The following is a 25,416-nucleotide window of genomic DNA, read 5'->3' on the forward strand; positions in this document are numbered from 1 at the left end:
GTATTGGGACAGAAAGGTCAGCTGTTTTGATTTAGAAAGATGACATTTCTTCTTTTTCTCAAGGTTGAACTGATTAGTTGGAAGGGACTTTGTAGGTCATCTAGTCCATCCCAAGCAGTACACCCTAGTGCAGAAATGGCGAACTTATGGCACTGGTGCCACAGGTGGCACGCGGAGCCATATCTGGTGAAATAATATGGTTTACGTAACTTTATTTACTGGCCCCTTTTTCCACCAATGATGGTAGCCTTCAAATCCTTGGTTACTAAGAGATGAAGGAGGCAAGTTTTTTTTTCTTTAATTGATTTTAATCTATGAACTGGAAAAAGAAACAGTTACCAGATGCCAGAAATTAAAATTTTGAGTCCTACCGGATTGGGCGTCAAGTACAGTGGTACCTCTACCTTACGAACCTTTCTAGATAAGAACCGGGTGTTCAAGATTTTTTTGCATCTTCTCAAAAAAACATTTTCCACTTACAAACCTGAGCCTCCGAAACCACACATTGTGGCCTTAGAGGAGCGCATCTTGGGTCGTTGTGCCACCCTGTTGTTTTAGAAACCGGAACGCCTCTTCTAAAAAAGATAACCTGCCATTTAAAAGACAAAGGACGATGTTTTAAGGTTTTTCTCCGTGTGCAAATTCCTGCAGGTGGCATTTGTTTTGTCATCCAAACAAAAGCGCTTAATCGTGCTCGGAGGGCTGACATCCTTAATTACAGCGTTCAATCAAAAGCAAGAAAGAACAGGGCATGTTTTAATCGCTCCCCTACATACAGATCTTTAACGAAGTAGAACCTGCTCAGTCGGATACAGGCAGCGGTGGTGGGCTGCTAAGGTGGAACGGTGACGTGTTTTTGCTCCCGTGGCTCCGAGTGCCAGCAGAGTCCAGCGCAATTGTGCTACTACACCTGGGCAGGTAGCGAAATCACGCATGGACACGCAGTGGCAAAATCGCGTGGTACAATCATGTGGCGCCCCTGCATGTCTGCACACAATTTCGCTACCTGCCCAGGTGCAGTAGCATCATTGCGCTGGACTCCGCTAGCACTCAGAGCCACGGGGGCGAGGACATGTCACCGTGCCACCTTAACAGCCCACCTTTGGATACAGGTAGAAGTTCCTCTTGTGTTCCTTTTGTAGGCTCTTCTGAAGCAGTGTTCTCACCTGGGGATTGATTGATTGATTCATTGATTGATTGTTAGAGTTGAAAGGGACCATGAAGGCCATCAAGTTCAACCCCCTGCCCAAGCAGGAACCCTATAGCACACCAGTCAAGTGGCAGTTCAATCTTCTCTTAAAAATGTCCAGAGTGTTGGAGTTCACAACGTCCGCTGGTAGGTTGTTCCATTGGTTGATCGCTCTGACCGTCAGGAAGTTCCTCCTTATCTCCACGTTGAATCTCTCCTTGGTCAGCTTCCAGCCGTTGTTCCTCATCCGGCCCTCTGGTGCCCTGGAGAATAAAGTGATCCCCTCCTCTCTGTGACATCACCCTTCCAAAGGTGCTTTTTTCAGGAAGCAACTTGTTTATTTGTTTTTTCTGAAGACGTTTCGCTTCTTGTGTCTAGTTGTCTTGGTGTGCAGTGCTGTATAGTGTCATTTTGAGGCTAGTAGTTGAAACAGTTTCTTTGTCATGTTTTTAGGATGTTGACTTTTCCTCTCCCCCTTCCCTTTCCTAGCCTGGCCTCTAGTCGTGTTATTTCCTGGTGGTCTCCCTTCCAAGAAGTACCCAGTTTCAAGCCTGCTTTGGTTATTTTTTTTTTGAGACAAGCCAAGGCTCTTTCTTCCTGTAGCTGAATTCAGGATCGCACATTCCCAGGCGGTGCCGTGGGCATCCCAAAATAATTCAACATCTCCTCTGTTCGCCTCATTCATCAACCGGTGCGCTGGGGCTGCCAGTTGGAAAGCAAAGTAGAGCAGCGACGTTTAGCCTTTGGCATCTCTCACCTCGGAGAGGGACAGGTGAACACCCACCACCTTCTTAGGGCAGGTATGGCGCTCTGGTGGGATACGTCACCTGGCACTTAACGGCTAAGGACGCCCATCCCAGATCTCACCTTTGGGAGAAGCCCTGCTGGGTTTTCTCAGCCTTGTTGTCGAAAAAGGATACCGGTTGTCCTTAAAAGCCAAGCGGAGAAGCTTGTTTTGAGCGGGAAGAGAAGGAGGGGAATGCCACACGAGCCCGGGAAGATAGAATGCCAACCTTGCAAATCTATTTCTATCTGTAGCTGTAACACAAAACTCCGGCACAGTGACACACACACCGTCCTGATTTTTGGCATCGCTGTAATCCTTCAGGCAATTTTTCTCATCGCGCAGGCACTTGCAACCGAAGCCAAGGAAACCTTTGGGTCGGAGAATCCTGGCTAGATTCCCACTCAGTGCCTCAAATGCTAAACTGCAGTTGATAAACACGGCTGCCTGATTGCATAACCGCGATAAGCCATAGCTCGATGTAACAGAGTCCAAAACCTTCTCCGAATGTTAGGAATTTTTTCGTGCAAGGAACGAACCACCAGGTGTTCTGCTTTAAATGTCAAGCCAACATAACTTTTCGGGGCATGGATCCCCAACTCTTTCCAGTGCTTCCCTGGTGGTGTGAGTGGTCCATGGATTTCGAGAATGCTACTTCTATTCCCAGCCCTCTCTAAGCAGTTTACAGAATCGGCCTCTTACCTCCAACAATCTGGGCCCTCATTTGACCCACCTTGGAAGGATGGAAGGCCAAGTCAACTTTGAGCTGGTGAAAATCGAACCGTGATTAACGCTTCTGAAATTCCTCCTCCACCCCCCAAATTGACTTATTAATTTTATTAAGATGGAATACAATTCTCAGCCTTTATTACTGTCCAAAAATTATCATCTTCATCCTTCCAACCGTTCTTCCCACTTCTGCTAATGCTGGGAACTCCCGACAGCTGTGGTTCTTGATCATCTTCTATTCAGTCAGCAACGTGGAATTAATTTGACATTTTAAAAACGGGACTTTTGGTGGAAATGTATATGAAATGAGGCTTATTTTAATTTTTCTAAAAAAAAAGAAAAAAAAGCTCAGCATTTGATTCTCAGTTTCGTCTTTGGAATTAAAACTCCCGAGTGACAAGGAACCTTTTCTTAAGATGGGGTGAGTCACCCTCAGGTGCACCACTCTACACTTCAAATGCTTCTACTCAACCATAAATATACAAATTGCTCTTAGCTAAGGGTAGAAGCAGGCCTGTTCTGAGAAATGTCAGATTTAAAGCCTGACTACTAACGAGAAAGCTGAATTTTGGCGCAGAGCTGCAGGAATCAGGAAATCTTGGGTCTTCTTGATGTGTTGGACGCAGTGATGGGCTCCTATGGGAACGGTCAGGTACGTAGAACCGGTAGTAAAATTTTGAATTTTTTTTCTTTCTGGGGTCTAGGTATATTTTTCCTATCGCAGTAAATGCGGTTGAATGTGTATAATTTCAAAAGAGTTGTGCATATGCATACGATTTATATAGTGGATAATGCATATTTTTGTGTGCCTGTGTGTCATATGTATGTACATATATGGCATATCTACATAGAATTAAATAGTATATTTTGGAGGTTCAGTCATAGTAAATAGATAGGGAGATTGTATCTCTTTGAGGCGAGGAGAGGCCAGGCACCCTAACCCTGGATGTGTGTGACATCAAGTTGGCCACCTTTAAGCCAGTCACATGACCTTTAAGGTACCCCGTCACATGATCATCAAGCCATTCCCCCACCTGGTCACATGGCCAGCAAGCCACACCCACAAAATAAGTCACACCCACGGTGTGGTAGTAATTTTTTTTTACAGCCCTTCACTGATTGGACTGCAGTGCCTACCAGGGCCACTAACAAGGACTTCTAGGTGTCGTAGTCCAGAACCCCCATTAGAGGAGATCCAAGTTTGCCCATCCTCTGCCATAGTTCTGTGACAATGCAGGGAAAGTGGTCCACAATTTTTTTAATTGAAGGGCCTCAGCCATTTAATAATAACAGAGTTGGAAGGGACCTTGGAGGTCTTCTAGTCCAACCCCCTGCTTAGGCAGGAAATCCTACACACCACTTCAGAAAGATGTATCCAACATCTTCTTTAAAACTTCCACTGTTGGGGCATTCACAACTTCTGGAGGCAAGCGGTTCCACTGATTAATTGTTCTAACTGTCAGGAAATTTGTCCTTAGTTCTAAGTTGCTTCTCTCCTTCTTTAATTTCCACCCATTCCTTCTTGTTCTACCCTCAGGTGCTTTGGAGAATAGGTTGACTCCCTCTTCTTTGTGGCAACCCCAAGATACTGGAAGACTGCTATCATGTCTCCCCTGGTCCTTCTTCTCATCAAACTAGCCATGCCCAGTTCCTGCAACCGTTCATCGTATGTTTTAGCCTCCAGTCCCCTCATCATCTTTGCTGCTCTTCTCTGCCCTCTTTCTAGAGCAGTGGTTCTCAACCTTTCTAATGCCGTGACCCCTTAATATAGTTCCTCATGCTGTGGTGACCTCCAACCATAAGTCTAGCGCCATTCTCTCAACAGAGCTTTAACCTGATTGACAAAAGGTGAGAGGGACATCCCCAGTATAAAAACCCGATGGGTCGGATTGTAAAAATATGTTCCAAGGCGCCAGAATAGAAGCTTTAGTTCCTAACAACATGGGGATTTTTCTTTTCCTGTGGTCTTAGGCCATCCCTGTGAAATGGTCATTCGACCCCCAAAGCGGTCCCGACCCCCAGGTTCATAACCACTGTTCTCAACGGGCTACAAAAATGGTGGAAGGTCTTAAGCATAAAACATATCAGGAAAGTCTTAATGAACTCAATCTGTTTAGTCTGGAAGACAGAAAGGAAAGGGGGAAAATGATCGAAACATTTAAATATGCTAATGGGTTAAATAAGGTTCAGGAGGGAAGTGGACACAAGAACAAGGGGGCACAATCTGAGTTTAGTTGGGAGAAAGATCAGAAGCAACGTGAGAAAATATTTGACTGAAAGAGCAGTAGATGCCTGGAACAAACTTCCAGCAGACATGCTTGGTCAATCCACTGTCAATGAATTTAAACATGCCTGGGATAAACACAGATCCATCCTAAGATAAAATGCAGGAAATAGTATAAGGGCAGACTAGATGGACCATGAGGTCTTTTTCTGCCGTCAATCTTCTATGTTTCTAGTCTCAACATCCTTTTTGCATCGTGGTGACCAAAACTGCTGTATTCCAAGTATGGCTTTACCAAGGCATTATAAAGTGGTATTTGCACTTTGCGTTTCTCTTGGGCTGATGGGAAAAGCCAATCCAGTTTCATCAAACGCTCGGGAAACTCAATAGTTCAACTGTTGAATTAATGGCCTGTTCCCTCCCTCTCCCCATCCCTCTGGATATGGGCACCCACTAGAGGGATTTAATGAAGTTATTTTAGCGGGCGTTACATGGCACTCCAGCAATCCAGTTGCTGGGCCCGAGTGGGTGCCAAGAGGAGTTTTGGATGGCGGCCTAAATCCACCCTTTCCCCCGGCACAGGATAAATGCAGCTGTCCAGGCAAGGCACCGGAGAGAGCATTGCGGCTCTGGAAGGGAGGACCATGGAGATACTCAGCATCCAGCAGTTGGTAAGACTGAAAAGAATTGGGGTGGGGTGGGGGGTGGGGAGAACGACGACCCCAGGATAATAAACCGTATGGTGGAACCATTGAGGGGGAGGCAAAGGTGTAAAAAAGGGCAACAAGTATGAACAAGGAAATCAATGAGATTGTGATCCTGCTGTATAGAGCGCTACATTTGGAATCCTGTGCTCAGTTCTAGAGACCTCACCTACAAAAATATATTGATAATAATTTATTAGAATAATAATAATTTATTAGATTTGTATGCCGCCCCTCTCCGAGGACTCGGGGCGGTTCACAACAACAATAAAATACAATAAACAGTGGTACAAATCTAATATTAATAAAAGATAGAATTAAAACCCCTTTATGTTAAAAAAACAATCGATACTACACAATCATACCACTCTCAAGTTGATCAAATTGAACGGGTCCAAAGACGGGCGACAAAAATGGTGGAAGGCCTTAAGCATCAAACGTATCAGGAAAGATTTAATGAACTCAATCTGTCGAGTCTGGAGGACAGAAGGAAAAGGGGGGACACGATCAAAACATTTAAATATGTTCAAGGGTTAAATAAGGTTCAGGAGGGAAGTGTTTTTAATAGGAAAGTGAACACAAGAACAAGGGGACACAATCTGCGGTTAATTGGGGGAAAGATCAGAAGCAACGTGAGAAAATATTTGACCGAAAGAGTAGTAGATGCCTGGAATAAACTTCCAGCAGACGTGATTGGTCAATAAACAGTCACTGAATTTAAACATGCGTGGGATAAACATATATCCATCCTAAGATGAAATACAGGAAATAGTATAAGGGCAGACTAGATGGACCAGGAGGTCTTTTTCTGCCGTCAATCTTCTATGTTTCTATGTTTTCCAACACAGATCTCAAAACTGCCTCTCGCTCACACTGAAACCTCTGGGTTTTCTCCCTGTGCCAATTTAGCTGATGCGTGCATGTGCTAAATTCTTGCCTAGTGAGGCAAAGCCAGAATCCAGAAACTGGGTCATTTCAGTAACTGGATCAAATCTCAGCCTTGGGCCAGGCAGGAGGGGAGCAGAATCACTCACCAAAACTTGAAAGGCTTTTTCCTCAAGGGAAATTTAAGAACAGAAATCACAAATGTACAGCACTGTGTAAACCATCAGCATTCAGGCCGACAACAGCCTACGGTGTGAAAACTTAGGAATTGAAATTCAGAATCCTTTTTACAGATTTCTGTTTAACCTTAACAAGGGTTAAACTTTAAACAAGAGTTAAAATTTAACTTAACGCTGTGATGGATCCATTTCCTAGCTGGTAATGAATCATATATTTTGCCAGTAACAAGTGACAAATACCACGATGCGTAATGTGTATTAATTGTTGAGTAAAATATAATCGTATATTCATCAATGGTTCTCAAGCTTTTGGTGAAGATCAATATTGTAATAGTTAGATCTGGCTATCAGGTTGGTGTAGTAGAGGCAGTGATGGGCTACTAAGGGTACGGTCAGGTACGCAGAACCGGTAGAAAACATTTGGTCAGGTACGCAGAACCGGTAGAAAAATTTTGATTTCCCCCTCTTTTTTCCCCTTCTGGGCTCAGGGTATGTTTTTCCTATCACAGTAAATGAGGTTGAATGTGTATAATTTTAGAAGAGATTTGCGTGTATGTGTTTGTGTACATACGCATACAGTTTATATAGTAGATTGTAGGGATTGTGTCAGTAGATAATGTATATTTTTGTGTGCCTGTATGTAATATGTATGTACACATATGGCATATATACATAGAATTAAATAGTAAATGGTGGAAAGTCTTAAGCATCGAACTGATCAGGAAAGACTTCATGAACTCCATCTGTAGAGTCTGGAGGACAGAAGGGAAAGAGGGGACATGATCCAAACATTAAAAATATGTTAAAGGGTTAAATCAGGTTCAGGAGGGAAGTGTTCTTAATAGGAAAGGGAACACAAGAACAAGGGGACACAATCTGAGGTTAGTTGGGGGGAAAGATCAGAAGCAACGGGAGAAAATATTATTTGACCGAAAGAGTAGTAGATGCTTGGAGCAAACTTCCAGCAGACGTGGTTGGTAAATCCACAGGAACTGAATTTAAACATGCCTGGGATAAACATATCTCCATCCTAAGATAAAATACAGAAAATAGTATAAGGGCAGACTAGATGGACCAGGAGGTCTTTTTCTGCTGTCAATCTTCTATGTTTCTATGAGTGAGAATCTCCGTAGACTTCCAGTTGGATGATAGCCTGGAGGAGCAGAGTGCCAACTCCAGCTTCCCTCCCATGCCTCCCTTCCTCCCTGTTGCAGATGAAGCAACGTCTATTTATGTAGGCAGGCTTTGGGATGTGACACTCTACGCCCGGTCACATTTGCAGTCGGGGTAGCCGAAGGGCAGGAAGAGACAGCCAGGCGCCAGAAGGAGAGCAGGTTCCAAATCCCTTCCATTGCCCCTGGGTCCCCCACTCCCCCAGATCCCTGCAGCTCACCTAGTACAACCTCTGCCCAGGGCCCAGTTTACAGTAATGGGCTGCTGCCCCCACGGAGGGTGGGCGATGCAGTGGGGGTAGTAGGTTTATGCACTATTTATTGAATGCAGTGGTACCTCTACATACAAACGCCTCTGCTTATGAACTGTTCTGGATAAGAACCGGGTGTTCAAGATTTTTTTGCCTCTTCTCAAGAACCATTTTCCACTTACAAACCCAAGCCTCCAAAACTGTAACTGGAAAAGGCAGGGAGAAGGCTCTGTGGGGCCTCTCTAGGAATCTCCTGGGAGGAAACAGGGCTGGAAAAGGCAGGGAAAAGCCTCCGTGGGGCCTCTCTAGGAATCTCCTGGGAGGAAACAGGGCTGGAAAAGGCAGGGAGAAGCCTCCGTGGGGCCTCTCTAGGAATCTCCTGGGAGGAAACAGGGCTGGAAAAGGCAGGGAGAAGCCTCCGTGGGGCCTCTCTAAGAATCTCCTGGGAGGAAACAGGGCTGGAAAAGGCAGGGAGAAGCCTCCGTGGGGCCTCTCTAAGAATCTCCTGGGAGGAAACAGGGCTGGAAAAGGCAGGGAGAAGCCTCCGTGGGGCCTCTCTAAGAATCTCCTGGGAGGAAACAGGGCCTCCACCCTCCCTGTGGTTTCTCCAATCGGATGCATTATTTGTTTTTACATTGATTTCTATGGGAAAAATTGCTTCTTCTTACAAACTTTTCTACTTAAGAACCTGGTCACGGAACGAATTAAGTTCGTAAGTAGAGGTACCACTGTAGATCCCATCCACCCTCATCCCCAACTCATCATTCCCCAAGGGTGATGGGTTCTGGAACACGCCTGAAAGCTGTCGGATCAGAGCCGCTGTGTTTTTCCTGCCTGCGATGTCTCTGTGCTTGTTTACTTCTGTAATTTATATCCTGCTGCTCCCCAACAAGGCAAAGTATCCAGTCCTCGACAAGGCTGGAGTTTGATTTAAAACACAATTAAAGTAGCATGACAACCGAGCCCACCAGAAATAATTCATAAGCCGCTGTCACTTTAAAAATGCATGAGAAGCCAGAATTGAAATAATAACAAACTGCGAAGTGGGATTGTTTTTTACGTTCATCCCAAGGCCGGCAGGGCAGCAAAGGCTGGAAGCGGAAGGGCTCCACATAATCCCACACATACACACTTTTCTAATTTCTGTCATTCCAATTGCCAGCCTGGGCAGGTAGACTTCGCCTGAATCTGGAGGCTTTGGTAAGCTGTGAGGGTGACTATTTTGTGACCGATTTTTTTTCTCGCCAATGAATTTTTGCAATTTCACCTTTGGGAAAGGTCAGCAAATTTAACGTGTGGAAGTCACCTGCCAGTTTTCCCCAAGCAAAGTCTGGGAGTATTTTAAAGCTGTGGACGTTGGGAAATACTGCTGCAGAATCTTCCTTCCTTTCTTCTTTTTTGCTCTTCCTTCCTTCCTTCCTTCCTTCCTTCCTTCCTTCCTTCCTTCCTTCCTTCTTTTTTCTCTCTTTTTCTCCTTTCCTTCCTTCTTTTTTATTTCATTGTCTCTTCTTTCATTTTTTCTTTCTTTCTCTTCTTTTTCTTCTTTCCTTCCTTCCTTTTTTCTTTCTCCTTTCCTTCCTTCCTTCTTTTTTCTTTCTCTTTCTTTCCTTCTTTCTTTCATTTTTTCTCTTTTCCTTTTCTTTCTTTCTTTTCCTCTTTCTTTCTCTTTCTTTCCTCCCTCTCTCCCTCCTCTCAAACTGCCTTCCTAGTAGTCTATGCTGTGGAGATTCTCAGTTATCCAACTCCTGGTTGTCCCGAGGGGCAAACTGGCCTTTCTTTATTTTTGTTTTCCTTTGAAGACACTTCGCTTCTCGGAGGAGAAGCGAAACATCTTCAAAGAAAAACAAAGAAAGTTCCAATTGCCTCTTGGAAAAAGCCTATTTGAGATGCCTTCCTAGTTGCTTTTAAAAAAAACCCAGGGTCTGGATTCCACTTTTGGAATGTCCATTATTTCCATATTTCATTTCATCTGACAGTCTCCATATGGGTGAACAGTGCAGTTAGGCGGTAGGGAAAGCGAGTAGAATGCTTGGCTGCATAGCTAGAGGTATAACAAGCAGGAAGAGGGAGATTGTGATACCGCTGTATAGAGCGCTGGTAAGACCCCATTTGGAATAATACGGTGTCCAGTTCTGGAGACCTCGCCTACAAAAAGATATGGATAAAATTGAACGAGTCCAAAGCCGGGCTACAAAAATGGTGAAAGGTCTTCAGCATCAAACTTATCAGTAAAGACTTCATGAACTCAATCTGTATAGTCTGGAGGACAGAAGGGAAAGGGGGACATGATTGAAAAATTGAAATGTATTCAACGGTTAAATAAGGTTCATGGGGGAAGTGTTTTTAATAGGAAAGTGAACACAAGAGCAAGGGGGCACAATCTGGGGTTAGTTGAGGGAAAGATTAGAAGCAACGTGTGAAAATATTTTACTGAAAGAGTAGTAGATGCTTGGAACAAACTTCCATGCCTGGGATAAACATATATCCATCCTAAGATAAAATACAGGAAATAGTATAAGGGCAGACTAGATGGACCAGGAGGTCTTTTTCTGCCGTCAGTCTTCTATGTTTCTATGTTTAATTTTTCTCTCTTGAAGAAGTCACAGAGTTGTAACTACAACAACTGTCCAAGAAAGCAATATTAAAAGAATTGCTGATGGAACAACAGAGCCCGGAGAATAAACACTCATTATCTCCGGAACGAAACCAATTGTATTGCCAAAACATTATTTTAAAACGATGGATCTCCTGCTGTGGCTGATGAATTAATTAGGTAGCCAAAAGTAGAACACCAACAAGGGGGCATCTGTTTAAAAAAATGCAACCTGCCTCTTCTTCAAAAGACGTTCGTGCCAATTCGTGCCCCCATCCTTCTTTCCAACTGCTGCATTCTATTTCCATTTCCTGGCTCAGCTCCCGTGTCATCTATTTGAGGAAACGAATCATATCTCCTTTATTTAAGGCTGTCAATATTTTTTTTAAAAAAAAAATTCTGCAAACTTCTGGATCCCTTCCATTCGATCCAGGCCTCCTTGTCTCCCGGGGGCCCCTACCCGCTTTCATTCGTGCAACCCACAACGTGAGTGAGCCAAGGTGCTGCAGCAGGTAGAGTACAGTACTACACGCCACTGAAGCTGACTGTAGATCTGTAGGTCGGCGGTTCAAATCTCATCACTGACTCAAGGTTGACTCAGCCTTCCATCCTTCCGAGATGGGTAAAATAAGGACCCGGATTGTGGGGGCAATAGGCTGGCTCTGTTCAAAAGTGCTATTGCTAACAGGTTGTAAGCCGCCCTGAGTCTAAGGAGAAGGGCGGCATTAAAAAAAAAATTGAATAAATAAATAAAATAAAATAAATAAATGTCCTTCTTGTTGACTCGTTTCCCTCTTTGGCTCTCCCGTAGGTAAGTGAGGAAAGGCCCGAAGAGAAAGTCGGCTGTTTTGCAGCACGCACGAGAGGCTCGGCCTGGGAACCTGAACGTTGGCGCTCCGGTCCGGCTGGGCCCTGGTGGGAATCGGTGGAAAGAGAGAAGCAGAAAGCGGAAGACGAGAAGAAGAAAAAGGTGAGCCCTTAGCGGATTTTCGGTAAAAGCTGTAGTTGTGGATGGCGAGCTTGTGGCACACAGACCCCATTAATGGGCCTCTGCCCCATGGGGGAACGATGCAGTGAGGGTAGTAAGTTTATGCAATATTTATTGAATACTTAATAGGTTTTTTTTATCGTCCTTCCTTCTCTAGTACCTGAGTATGATCCTTAATTACTTTTAAAATAGGAAATAATTAAACAGTATGTTTTTAACCCATAAACGCTTTAATTGTTTTAATCATTATCTAGAACTGAACTTTTATAGCAAAGAAAATTGAGCCACTTGTCTAATCTGTTATCCTACTGAACCTTGTGGGTTCAGTACGAAACCTTAAAATGTGACTGTGCTCCTCAACAAAGGATGCTGTCTGTCATTTCTCCTTTTTGTGGCTATTCAAATAATGGGACTTAATCAACTGAAAAAGAGTCCAAGCATTTATTTGAAAACTTACCTTGGTCGGTAAGCCACTCCCACCCAGTCACATGACCTTTAGGCTGCCCTCCCGATCACATGATAGTCAAGCCACACCCACCTGGTCACATGGCCAGCAAGCCACACCCACAAAATACGCCACGCCTACCGTGCAGCAGTAAAAATGTTGGCAGCCCGTCACTGGCAGACCCATATTGGAAGGCATGCGAGGTGTTGCCCTATGTTCAGCTCCAGTGCGCATGCGCGTGCTAGCCAGCTGACTTTTGGCCTTGGGGAAGGCCGTTTCACCCTCCAGAGGCTTCAGGGAACCTTCCCTGAAGCCTCCAAGTGCGAAAAATGGCACAATGGGCAAACCGGAAGTACATTTTTCCCTGAAGACTCTGGAGGGCAAAACATCACAACGGGCAAACCGGAAGTACATTTCTCCAACTTCCGGTTTGCCCATTTGGCCATTTTTTCACTGAAGCCTGGGACAGTGAAAAAAGGGCCAAATGGGCAAACCAGAAGTTGGAGAAATGGACTTCCGGTTTGCTTGTTGTGATGTTTTGCCCTCCAGAGTCTTCAGGGAAGCTTCCTGAAAGCCCCTGAGCGCGAAAAACAACACAGCGGGCAAAGCGGAAGTCTGTTTTTTCCGAACTTCTGGTTTGCCCACCTGGCCCTTTTGGCTCTCTCTTCCAGCTTGAGGCCCTCCACAATGCCAGGTTGAAGATCGACACCTTGGAAGACTTGGCGGCCATTGTCAAGCATCGCAAGCAGAAGAAGAAAACGTGTAAGAAAGCAGTCCTCCCCAAACCGCAGGAGCCGGAAATCATTGTGAGTATTCTGGAAGGTTTCTCAAGGTGCTAGACCTCAATAGGGCATCTTCGGCATCTTTGAGAAGGAGTCGGGCTGCCCCGAAAGTTGCACGTGTCCAGCTCGGAGATGAAATTAGACCTGGCCTTGAGCAGCCTGATTAGCGGCATCTGATTAGATGAGTGGCAAGGCCTAAAAATGGCTTTGCTTATCGGCATTAATATTAGGTACTAATAATAGACACATATTAAGTATCTGTAGTTGTTCAGTTCCTTGATTGAGAGCTTCTTCAGCAATCAATCTGAAGGTTGGGGGAAAGTTCAGAAGCAGTGTGAGAAAATATTATTTCACTGAAAGAGTAGTAGATGCTTGGAACAAACGTCCAGCAGACGTGGTTGGTCAATCCACAGTAACTGAATTTAAACATGCCTGGGATAAACATAGATCCATCCTAAGATAAAATACAGGAAATAGTATAAGGGCAGATTAGATGGACCATGAGGTCTTTTTCTGCCATCAGTCTTCTCTATGTTTAAGATTGATTGGGAGACATGATATTTGAGGGGCTGCCACAGAGATGGGGGGTGTCAAGTTATTCTCCAAAGAACCCAAAGGCCAGGCAAGGAATAATGGATGGAAACTGAACAAAGAGAGATTCAACCTGGAAATAAGGAGGGATTTTTTGACAGCGAGAGCCATCAACCGATGGAACAGACGTTGCCTTTGGAGGTTGTGGGAGCTTCATCCCTGGAGGCTTTCAACCCCTACTCAGTTAGCCAGCCTTCCTCTGTAGGCCTTTCAGCTCTTACTCTTCTTTTGTCCAAAACATTATTTGGATAGGATTTAATGTACATCAACATGGTCACCAATGTCTGATGACAAGAAAAAGAAAAAGGGGAGGAGGAGGAGGAGAAAGAGTAGAAAGAGAAGGAGAAGGAGAAGAAGAGGAGGAGGAGGAGGAGGAGAAGAACAAAAACAAACAAGAACAAAAACAAGAAATGAAAGAAGAAGAAGAGGAGGAAGAAGAAGAAAACAGGAACAAAAGAATGAGGAGGAGAAGTAGAAGGAAGAAGAAGAAGAAGAAACATATACAGATTCCTTTGCCCTCCTTTGCTCATTCCTTTCTCAACACTATTTTGAAGGCGAAGGCAAGTCAGTCTCCAGGGGAAGCCTCTATTTCTGGAAAGGACAAATGCAAAACGGATGGCGGATAAAAACTTGCAAAGAGGAGATAAAATTATCGTTCTCTTTCGGCTTCTTTATATAAAACATAAAAGGCTCCTTCGTGTCCGTGGTGTTTCCTTGGCAACAAGAGGAAGGTAGTTTGCCATTCTTAATAAAAGGAAAAAACAGAGTAACGGAGTTGGAAGGCACCTTGGAGGTCTTCCAGTCTATCCCTGTCCAAGCAGAAGACCTTATGACATCCCAGACAAAGTGGCTCTTGTTTCTCCTTAAAATCCTCCAGTGTCGGAGCATCCACAACTTCGGAAGGAAAGCTGTTCCACTGATTAATGGATCCCATTGTTAGGAAATTACTCCTCAGTTTCATGTTGCTTCTCTCCTTGACTAGTTTCCATCCATCGTTTCTTGTCCTGCCCTCTGGTGCTTTGGAGAATAAATTAACCCTATTGGAAGACTATCATGTCACCCTTAGTCCTTCTTTTCACTAGTCTAGAAACCCCAATTCCTGCAACCATCCCATGGACAGAGTAGAGTGGACAGAGTAGTGTAGGGTAGGGTAGAGTAGAGTAGAGCAAAGTAGAATAATAGGATAGGGAAAGGATAGGATAGAATAAGGAACAGGAATGAAATGGATGGAATAGAAATAGAATAGAATAGAGAATAGAATAAAATAGAGCAGAATAGGGAATAGGAATAAGAATTCAATGGAGTAGAATGGAATAGGGAATAGAATAGAATAGAAAATGAATAGAATAGAATAGAAAATAGAATAGAAATGGAATGGAATAGAACTCTATTCTAACCCTAAACCAGGGATGGGGAACCTTATCGGCACCAAGTGTCCAAACCGGAATACACAGTTATGTGTGCGTGCCAAAGCACTGGGAACCCAAAGACCAGCAGGCTGGGGCGCACATGCCTGTTTTTTGGTTGTTTTCAGGCCGTTTTTCAGGCCAAAACCAGCCTGAAACCAGCCCAGAAAATGGCCTCGCTTTTGGCATATTTCTGGCCCTCCGACACCCATGAAGACCAGCTGGCCGACGTGCCAGAAACCAGAAGAGTCGCTGGTGATGGCACATGTGTGCATAGAGAGGACTCTGTGTCCTACCTCTAGTACCTGTGCCATCGCTTTGCCATCACGGCCCTAAACCATTGGAAACAAACGGCTATCCAATCTCTTCTTAGAATCCTCCAGTGTTGGAAGATTCATAACTTCCACAGGCAAGTTGTTCCACCCATTAATTGTTCTCATTGTCAGGAAACGAACCCTCGTCCAGGGGCCACCAGGAGCCAAAAAAGTCCACATGGCAGCCGAAACTCCCTGCACTCAACTTGTTTCCAATCCCCCTCCCTTGTGCACCCCGAGTCTCTCCTTTTGAGCACCCCGGTAAACTAATGTGGATAATTTCTTTCTTTGCTTTGCTTAGATAGAATCGGTGGAGCCAGAGCAGTTTCTGGATGCAGCGCTGGAGAACCGGATTCTTATTGTTGATAAATATCTGGCCAATGGAGGGGACCCCAATATCCATGACAAGGTAGGGGGCACTATCGGGTCCCTACCCAGTATTTATTTATTCGACTTCTATGCCGTCCAATCCTGAAGGACTCGGGCAGCTTACAGTAATAATATAAATATAAATACAAAAAGATACAAAACAATAAAAAAGAAGTCTAAAATATAATCTGAAACTATAAAACCCCGTATTAAAAGAAACCCATTTATTAAAAGCAGTCGTAATCCAATACATACATACCATTCATACAATGCAGCCTAGTCAGTTGTTAGTTCTTGCCCCCCACTCCGAGGCCTGCTGGCAAAGCCAGGTCTTCGTGGCCTTATGGAAGGCCAGTAGGGTGGGAGCAGTACAGACATCGGGAGGGAGTTTCCATAGAGCTGGGGCAGCCACAGAGGAGGCCCTCCCCCATGGTCCCGCCAACTTGCATTGCTTCGTCGACGGGACCCGGAGGAGGCCAACTTTGTGTGCTCTTATTGGTCTCTGGGAGGGATGCGGCAGGAGACGGTCCCATAAATAGTCTGGCCTTGAGCCATGTAGAGCTTTATAGGTGATAATCAACGCCTTGAATTCTGCCCGGAGACTTTTTTTAAAAATTATTTTGTCCAATAACACTACAAAATAAAACATATAGTAATATATACCAAGGAAACGATAGAAAAAAAGATATGAGAATAAAATGCGTCAAGAATAGAGAAGAAGATATATAAAAGGAAGAAAAAATATATGAGAAAATATTATTTGACTGAAAGAGGAGTAGATCCTTGGAACAAACTTCCAGCAGACGTGGTTGCTCAATCCACAGGAACTGAATGTAAACATGCCTGGGATGAACATCCATCCATCCTAAGATAAAATACAGGAAATAGTATAAGGGCAGACTAGATGGACCAGGAGGTCTTTTTCTGCCATCAATCTTCTGTGTTTCTATATGAGATATAGGAAAGACAATTGGACAGGGGACGGAAGGCACACCTAGTGCACCCATGCACGCCCCTTAGGAAAATAAAAAAAGGAGAAATTCCTTCCATTAAAGAATATTAAAGAAGAGGGCACTAAAGTGAGGGTGCACTACTTTTGCATACTGCAGTGGGGGGAGTTCTTAGCGTCCCTCCTCCAATGCTGCAACCACCTGAGTCTTATCCACTTACAGGCTGACCTTCTGTTCTTCTAATAGGAAGACAGTGAAGCTCACGGAGCGTAGGTGTTATATGGGCGCACTGAGGGACACCCATCACAGCTCGCACGGCCACACTGCGCTCTGTATAAAATGGGAGCTGTGTGCGCAGCTTCGAGTGTCCGGCATGTGCGAGATTTTTGCTTCCCCACATGCATAGGAAGCGAAATCTCATAGGGGGATGTGCGCACAAGAGAGATTTTGGTGAATTTTTTTTGGCTTTTCTGTACATGCGGAGAAGAGGAAAACATGCCGAAATCTCTCTCACGCATCCTCTCACAAGCTTTTGCGCATTGCAGGAAGCAAAGTCTCGTGAGATTTTGTTGATTTTTTTTGCTTCTGTGCCTACGCGGAAGGAAAAATATTGCCGAAATCTCTCGCACGTCCTCTCGCAAGATTTTGCTTCCTGCTCATGCGCAGAAGCAACATTTTGTGAGGGATGCGCGTGTGAGAGATTTCAGTGGTTTTTTGCTTCTGTACATGCACAGAAGGGGGAAGAAATGCCGAAATCTCTCTCACGCGTCCTCTTGTAAGATTTTTCTTCCTGCTCATGCGCAGAAGCAAAATCTCGCTCGTTCGCGTGCACGCATGCCGGACGCCCAAAGCTTTGTGCGCAGCGCACTGGAAGTGACACGAGTGACAACCCCCGCCTGGTATGGGGGCACAGCAATGAACGCCCTCCCTGCTCCCCCCACTTTCCATGGGGCTGATATTTCATCCGAAATCTGCCCGACGATTCCAAGGAAAGGTGGGAGAAGCAGAGCCCGAGTCATTTGAGACGGGTTGGATTTGAAATCGAAAGCGCTCTCGTATTAATATTTCATACGTTCTAACATCTATTTTATATTTATAGCCCCTGAGTAGGGAACCCCAGGGTCATAAAAAGGGAGCTTAGCTCTGTGCTGCCTGTTTTTGGTGATACATCAGCACGTCTGAGGGAATTGAGGCAGAAAACTCCCAATTCCCCCCCCCCCCTCTTTCTGAAATATGCGTCCAGAATTTTGCTTTTTTAACCAAGTGGATTTTCTGAGCTGGTCTCCTTACAGTATCAAGGTACTCAAGCGCCACCTGCTGGCCACCAGGTGCATTGAGGGAGCCACAGCTATAGACTAGAATCGGGGTAGGCAAAGTTGGCTCTTCTAGGACATGTGGACTTCAACTCCCAGAATTCCTTAGCTGGCATGATTGGCTCAGGAATTCTGGGAGTTGAAGTCCACAAATCATACAAGAGCCCACTTTGCCTACCCCTGGATTAGATCAATCAGGGCGAACCTATAGCATGCCTGCCACAGGTGGCATGCAGTCATATTTATTTATTTGTTTGTTTATTTTTTTGTCCAATACACAATAATACACAATGAAGGTAATAGAGGACACCTTCGAGGAAATAGAATTAGAGAAAGAATAGAAGAAACAATATAGGATAAAACAATGAGAGAATAGAAGCAAGATATAGGGATAGAAGAGAAAATATATGGTATATAGGAGAGACAATAGGACATGAAGTGTTAACTCCAGCGCACATGTGTGTGCTGGCCAGCTGATTTTCAGCCTTCCAGAAGGCAGGGAAGGCCATTTTCACCCTCCACAGGCTTCAGGAAGGCCTCCGAAGCCTATGGATGGTAAGAAACAGGTAAAAAACAGTTACAACGGGCCTACCAGAAGTTCGGAAATGAACTTTCAGTAAGCCCCTTGGGCCCATTTTTTGCCATCCACAGAGCAGTGACGGCTTCAGCGAGACCTGCTTGCACATGCTGGGGGACCATATGTGGGGAGGGGGGTTATGCACACATATGTGGGTGGGAGGGCAATGCATTATGGGTGTGGGAAAGCACACACATTCTATTGCACATGCACGCCCTCTTTTGGCTCCCAAGAAAAAAAAAGTTCACCACCACTGGTGTAGGGTCTTTAGCTTGGACAGCGGATTGGACTAGATGACCTGCAAGGTCCCTTCCAACTCCGTTAATAAAAGTGAGTCTCAGGGTGTATCGGGCCCAGAAGGCTTTGTAAGCAGAGCTGAGGGCCACTCCTTTTTCTCAGTAGATGCCAACTCACCCTCTTCTTCTATGGGGTGCTGCACACAGGGAAATAGGATGCATTAGGAATACCTCCACCCTGCCAGACCCAGAATGGTGGAAATCCAGATTGGAGAATTATTTTATTTATTTATTTATTAGAGTTGTATGCCACCCCTCTCTGAGGACTCGGAGCGGCTCATAACAAAAACAATACATATCTAATACTATAACTATTTAAAACCCTTAATATAAAAACAATCATACATCTCAAACAGACCATGCGTTAAGTGGAAGCAGTCCAGGGGAATCAATTTCCCCATGCCTGACAACAAAGATGAGTTTTGAGGAGTTTGCGAAAGGCAAGGAGGGTGAGGGCAGTCCTTAATCTCCGGGGGGAGTTGATTCCAGAGGGTCGGGGCCGCCACAGAGAAGGCTCTTCCCCGGGCTCCCGCCAGACGACATTGTTTCGTCGACGGGACCTGGAGAAGGCCAACTCTGTGGGACCTAACTGGTCGCTGGGATTCGTGCGGCAGATTCCCCCATGCAATAATAACTTTACTCTTTACTCTCCGCTGCAGTTTAAATGCACAGCCCTGCACCGAGCCTGTTTGCGGGGCCACAAAGGGATCGTGGACAAGTTGCTGGAAGCCGGGGCCAAACTGGAGCCAAGAGACATGGTGAGTCTCAATTGACAGGCTTACAAATCTCCCAATCCACAGCGTTTCCGAGATTTTGTGGAAAAACCCTGGGCCTCTTGAGAAAAAGCGAGAATCACGCTAGAGTTATTCTACTTACTTCTGCAGACTCCGATGGCTTCAAAATGCTCCTTTTTCCCGTCGACTAGACAAGGTCGGTCGGCGGGGCCTTCTCTGTGGTGGCCCTGGCTCTCTGAAATCAGCTGCCCCCAGAGTTGCATGCAGCTGGCCTCTACCCTACTGGCCTCTGCCGGCAGGCCTGGGGCAATTGAGCAATACGATACCACCTAGCTCCAGCTAAAAGCTACAAATGATTGTAACTTTTTCTATGAGTTTTTAAATTGTTTTTTTTATACTGTTTTTTAGATGTTGCACACCGCCCATGCGCCCAGAGATTTGGGCGATTTACGCCGATTTTTTTGCTTCTGCGCATAAGCAAAAATATTGGCAAAAATTGCTCAAATCTCACCCATGCGCACGTCCTCACGCAAGACTTTGCTTCCAATTCATGTGCAGAAGAATCTTGCACTGACACACATGCCCCTGCCCACTGGATATACGGGCCTCACCAGTAGCGTTCCAGTACCGCTGGTGACGGGGAGCCCTTCACTGGTCACGCCCACAAAGTCACATGACCACATAGCCACACCCACCCAGCCAGGCATTAGGCAGATCGTATTAGTGGTCCGCGGAATTTGATATTATGGATTTAGTGGTCCCCGAGATCTGAAAGATGGGCGACTCCTGCTCTGGAAGCCAGTTTTGGCACCTTAGAACTAGGCAGCCGATCAGCACTTTTCGACGCCTTTCCAATCCGGAGAAGCAGCCAAGTCACAACGTAAACCAGCAGTTTTGCCAAATCGGTTTTCCGAACTTCCCGCGAGAAGGTGCATCATCTCCGTTCACCCAATTAGAGAGAAACGGCATCACTTTGGGAAGTTGGAGGCGGCCTGAGGAGGGGACCTTAGTGAAGGTCTTGTGCTTTCGTTTGGTGCAGCTGGAGGCCACCCCCTTGTTCTGGGCTTGCCGCGGGGGACATCTGGACATCCTCAAGGGGCTGATCAGCCGCGGAGCCAAACTTTCCACCCGGGACAAGGTAAGCAGCTGGAAAGGTGGCAATCCCCTTCCTGTGCCTAAATGAGCCGCATCCCTCACGGTTGTTGACTTTTCCTTTTGGGTTGCAGCTCTGGAGCACCCCTTTGCACGTGGCGGTCCGAACGGGCCACTCTGACTGCGCCGAACACCTCATTGCCTGTGGAGCGAAGATCAACGCCCAGGATAAGGTGCAGGAACGGGGGGGATGGAGGGAGGGAGGGAGAAGGGAAGAAAAAAGAGAAGAGAAAGGAAGGGAAAGAAAGAGGGAGAAGAGTAGGAAAAAGAAAAGAGAAGAGGAAGGAAGGAAGGAAGAGAAGAAAGGAAGGAAGAAGAAAGAGGGAGGGAGGGAGAAGGGAAGGAAAAAGAAAAGAGGGAGGGAGAAGGGAAGAAAAAAGAGAAGAGAAAGGAAGGGAAAGAAAGAGGGAGAAGAGTAGGAAAAAGAAAAGAGAAGAGGAAGGAAGGAAGAGAAAGAAGGAAGGAAGAAGAAAGGGAGGGAGGGAGAAGGGAAGGAAAAAGAAAAGAGGGAGGGAGAAGGGAAGAAAAAAGAGAAGAGAAAGGAAGGGAAAGAAAGGGAAAAGAGAAGAGGAAGGAAGGAAGGAAGGGAAAGAAGAAAGGAAGAAGAAAGAGGGAGGGAGAAGGGAAGGAAAAAGAAAAGAGGGAGGGAGAAGGGAAGAAAAAAGAGAAGGGAAAGGAAGGGAAAGAAAGAAAGAGGAAGAAGAGTAGGAAAAAGAAAAAAGAAGAGGAAGGGAAAGAAGAAAGGAAGGAAAAAGAAAGAAAGGGAGGGAGAAGGGAAGAAAAAAGAAAAGAGAAGAGAAAGAAAGAGGGAGAAGAGTAGGAAAAAGAAAAAAGAGGAAGGAAGGGAAAGAAGAAAGGAAGAAGAAAGAGGGAGGGAGAAGGGAAGGAAAAAGAAAAGAGGAAGGAGGGATAGAGAGAGAAAGGGGGAAGGGGGGGAAAAAGAAAAGAGCAAAGAAGGGAAAGAAAGAGGGAGGGAGGAATAGCCTTTAAACTCATAGACTTAGAGCCAAGGTGGCACAATGGTTAGAGTGCAGCACAGCAGGCCAAATCATTTTACAGCCCTGGGATTTCCCCTGGGGAATTCTGGGAGTTGAAGTCCACAAGTCTTAAAAGTTGCCTCGGTTAGACACCCTACCAATAGATGCATTGGACTACACATTAAACTTGGTTACTGGAGAATGTTTTTTGATGGCTTAACCTGAAACGCGACCCCAAACTCCAGTCTGTTTGGTTAGTCCGAGGCCAGAAAAATAGCTTAATCCATAACCAAGTTAAGTATGTTGTGTGAACGCAGATTGTCTTATTTCCTTGGTTAGGAAGGAGATACACCCATTCATGACGCAGTCAGGCTAGGACGATTCCAGGCGGTCAAGACACTATTGATGTACGGGGCAAATCTTAACATCCAGAATGAGGTGAGCAAAAAACATGGCTGTGGAATTCAAGAAAGTTTAAAGCCAGGGGTCCTAAAATGGCCAAAATCGCCTTGTCTGTTCTGCAGCTGTCAGTCTAGGTTATCAGTTACACAAGAGTGGTATTGATTCATGTTCCCATCCTACACTCTACTCCTGCTACGACACTGTCACTGAAGAGATATCTGGGGGGAGGGGGGGGATTATGCCAAATTCAAAAATCAATTTTTTAATATAAATATCGCCTTTGTTAGGTCAGCATTTTATTAGATTACCAGTGTAACCGTGGAATCAGCAAATGTAACACAAACTCATACCTTGGCCATTGCATCTAACTTCCCTAAGTAATCTCACTCACTTTCCACTTACAAACTTGAGCCTCCGAAACTAACCAGAAAAGGCAGGGAGAAGCCTCCGTGGGGCCTCTCTAGGAATCTCCTGGGAGGAAAAAGAGCCATAAAAGGCAAGAAGCCTCCGTGGGGCCTCTCTAGAAATCTCCTGGGAGGAAACAGGGCCGGAAAAGGCAGGGAGAAGCCTCCGTGGGGCCTCTCTAGGAATCTCCTGGGAGGAAAAAGAGCCAGAAAAGGCAAGGAGAAGCATCCGTGGGGCCTCTCTAGAAATCTCCTGGGAGGAAACAGGGCCGGAAAAGGCAGGGAGAAGCCTCCGTGGGGCCTCTCTAGGAATCTCCTGGGAGGAAAAAGAGCCAGAAAAGGCAAGGAGAAGCCTCCGTGGGGCCTCTCTAGAAATCTCCTGGGAGGAAACAGGGCCGGAAAAGGCAGGGAGAAGCCTCCGTGGGGCCTCTCTAGAAATCTCCTGGGAGGAAACAGGGCCGGAAAAGGCAGGGAGAAGCCTCCGTGGGGCCGCTCTAGGAATCTCCTGGGAGGAAATGGGGCTTCCATCCTCCCTGTGGTTTCCCCAATCGCACGCCTTATTTGCTTTTGCATTGATTCCTATGGGAAAAATTGTTTCTTACACACTTTTCTACTTAAGAACCTGTTCACGGAACGAATTAAGTTTGTAAGTAGAGGTTCCACTGTACTTTGCTTCCAGTTATGACCCACTCTTCTTCTCTCTTGGCAGGAGGCAGTCACTCCAGTAGACCTGGTGAAGGATTGGCAGACGGGGATCCGGGAGACGCTTCAAATGTGCGCCAACCGGCAGCAAGGACTATCCAGGAGCTGCTGAACATGTGCGCGCGTGTTGGGTGGGGCAGGGGCGCGCGCCTTGAATAATGGGGTGTCAATTGTACAACCCGGCAGCTCCCCCCCCCCTTTTCCTTTTCCCTCCACTCCCCCTGCGACCAAATCACCATCTGTCTCCTGTTTTGGCACCAAACTGGGCAGAATCTGCCTTCCCTCTTTGAGAAGAGTAAAAATCCCAGGGAGGGGGCTTCTTGCAACCACAGCCAATATGGAGCAGCCGGCTGGGCTCTTAAGGACCTTCTGCAGCTTCGGAGACCTTTTGTGTGCGTTAGCCAAGCTGGGCAAGGGACGGGACCGGCACGCTTGCATTCCTCCTGGCTACAGAGGGCAGCCTGGTGAGGCTTTGGGCAAGTTCAAGCTCTGCCTCCCAGCCTCCAAAGTCCAGGGGAGTGCAAAGAGAAAAGGCCGGAGAGGAGATGCCAGGCTCTCCTGCTAACCGCCAGGTGGCCAAAACGAGCCCGATCCAAGGAGCTACCAGTTTGGGATGTAGGTTTTTAGTGGACAGGTAAATGGTAAAAAGAGTTCAGCCCTGCAGCTGCCATTCTGCTTCAAGACTCAAATTTTAGAGAAAGCAGAGGTGGAGGCTGCGGGTTTGATCCTAGGTAGCGGCAGGTATTTCTCCCTCGGAGCACACTTGAGAATATATCTGCTGAACAAAACTCCACATTGGCAACAGGAAGGGCAATGGGCCATTGAAACACTCTGCTAGCCCCATTCGGTTGCTCAGACTCCACCCAAGGGATTATGGGGTTGTTAAACAATCAGGATAATCTGCCCTCACTTCCAACCACATACACTGGTGCAGGGGCAGATTCCATTGCTACCGGGGTGCTCTGCACACACATGCCCTAGCATGTTTTTGCTTATGCGCATGTGCATGAAGCAAAATATTGTGAGGGTACACGTGTGTGAGAGATTTCACTGATGTTTTGCATCTGTGCATGCGTTGAAGCAAAAAACCCCAAAATCTCATGCATGCGTGTGAGATTTCGCTTCCTGCACATGCACAGAAGCAAAGCCAGGCTGGGACACATGCACACAGAAGACTCCAAGCTGTGTGTGCAGCTCATCTTTTGCTACCGGTATGGCATTCTTTACGGCAGTGTTTCCCAACCTTTTTTGAGCCCCGGCACATTATTCATATTTTCAAAATCCTGGGGAACATTGGAGGGGGGGGGCTAAAAAAAAGTTTGGAGAAAAAAAATCTCCCTTTTGCTCTATTTCTCCCTCCCTCTTTCTCTCCCTTCCCTTCTTTCTCTCTCTCCATCCCTCTTTCTTCCTTTTTTGCTCTCTCTCCCTCCTTCCCTGTCTTTCTCCCTCCTTCACCCTCTCTTGCTCTCTCTCTTGCTTTTTTTCTCTCTCTGCCTCTCTTGCAGTTTCTCCTCTCTGTCTCTATTGCTATGTCTCTCTTTCTCTGTCTTGCTATGTCTTGCTGTCTCTCTCTCTGCCTCTCTTGCTATGTCTCTCTCTCTCCCTCTCGCCGCCGCCATCTGCCCGTGACTGCCTGGGGCCGCTGTAGCCGGCACCCTACCACTCCCAGTGCCCTCCCGCCGGGGAAGCTGACTGGTTGCTGCCCCTGCCAGGGAAGCTCCAGCTGGGCGTGCCGCTACCAGTGCCTCCGCCCTGGAGCTCTTGCCACCGCCATCCTCCAGCTACTACCTGGTGCCGCTGCTGATGGCGCCCTCCTGCTCTCGCTGCCGGCGCCCTCCCGCTGGGCCCCAAAGGACACTTGCCGCCGACGCCAGGGAAGCTCCAGCTGGGCGGGGCGCTGCCGGTGCCTCTGACCTGGAGCTTGCAACTGCCCCCTGGCTACTGCCCGATGCCACTGTTTCCAGTGCGCTCCTGCTGGGCCCTAAAGAAGGAAGGCGGGAAAAAGGAGGCGCGAAGAATGAAACTCCTTTTTCCTTCCTTCTTTGGGGCCCAGCGGGAGAGTGCCGGAAACAGCAGCATCGAGCAGTAGGGCAGTTGCGAGTGGGAGCTCCAGCTTGGAGGCATCGGCAGCGCCCCGCCCAGCTGGAGCTTACTTAGGAGTTTCACGGCACATGCCGCAGCACACCGGTTGGGAAACACTGCTTTACGGTACCAAGAACAACCCATTACTGCCCTGGTGGTCTCCAGGCAGGCAGCTCTCTTGGAAGGTGCATCTAGCTGCTGCCTTCCCCGACGTTGGGGTTG

At 46.4% G+C, this 25,416-nt stretch overlaps 1 protein-coding gene across 1 annotated transcript; it reads left to right on the plus strand.

Moving 5' to 3' along the window:
- Positions 1–5,514: 5,514 nt before the first annotated feature.
- ANKRD23 (ankyrin repeat domain 23) lies at positions 5,515–24,888 on the plus strand. Its single transcript, XM_070765834.1, has 9 exons — positions 5,515–5,597; positions 11,522–11,680; positions 12,815–12,949; positions 15,538–15,645; positions 19,401–19,499; positions 20,515–20,613; positions 20,702–20,800; positions 21,944–22,042; positions 23,120–24,888. Exons 1-9 carry the CDS (start codon positions 5,571–5,573, stop codon positions 23,222–23,224), a joined length of 930 nt encoding a protein of 309 aa, XP_070621935.1. The 5' UTR covers positions 5,515–5,570; the 3' UTR covers positions 23,225–24,888.
- Positions 24,889–25,416: the final 528 nt, after the last annotated feature.

This window comes from Erythrolamprus reginae, chromosome 12 (assembly GCF_031021105.1).
Source record: "Erythrolamprus reginae isolate rEryReg1 chromosome 12, rEryReg1.hap1, whole genome shotgun sequence".
Lineage (NCBI taxonomy): Eukaryota > Metazoa > Chordata > Lepidosauria > Squamata > Dipsadidae > Erythrolamprus > Erythrolamprus reginae.

What these genes read in the sequence shown, in the direction of transcription:
- ANKRD23 (XM_070765834.1), top strand. Translation starts at nt 5,571, where the DNA reads ATGGAGATACTCAGCATCCAGCAGTTG. An exon ending in ACCCCAATATCCATGACAAG is followed by an intron (nt 15,646 to 19,400) that starts GTAGGGGGCACT and finishes TCTCCGCTGCAG; the next exon opens with TTTAAATGCACAGCCCTGCA. An exon ending in AACTTTCCACCCGGGACAAG is followed by an intron (nt 20,614 to 20,701) that starts GTAAGCAGCTGG and finishes TTTGGGTTGCAG; the next exon opens with CTCTGGAGCACCCCTTTGCA.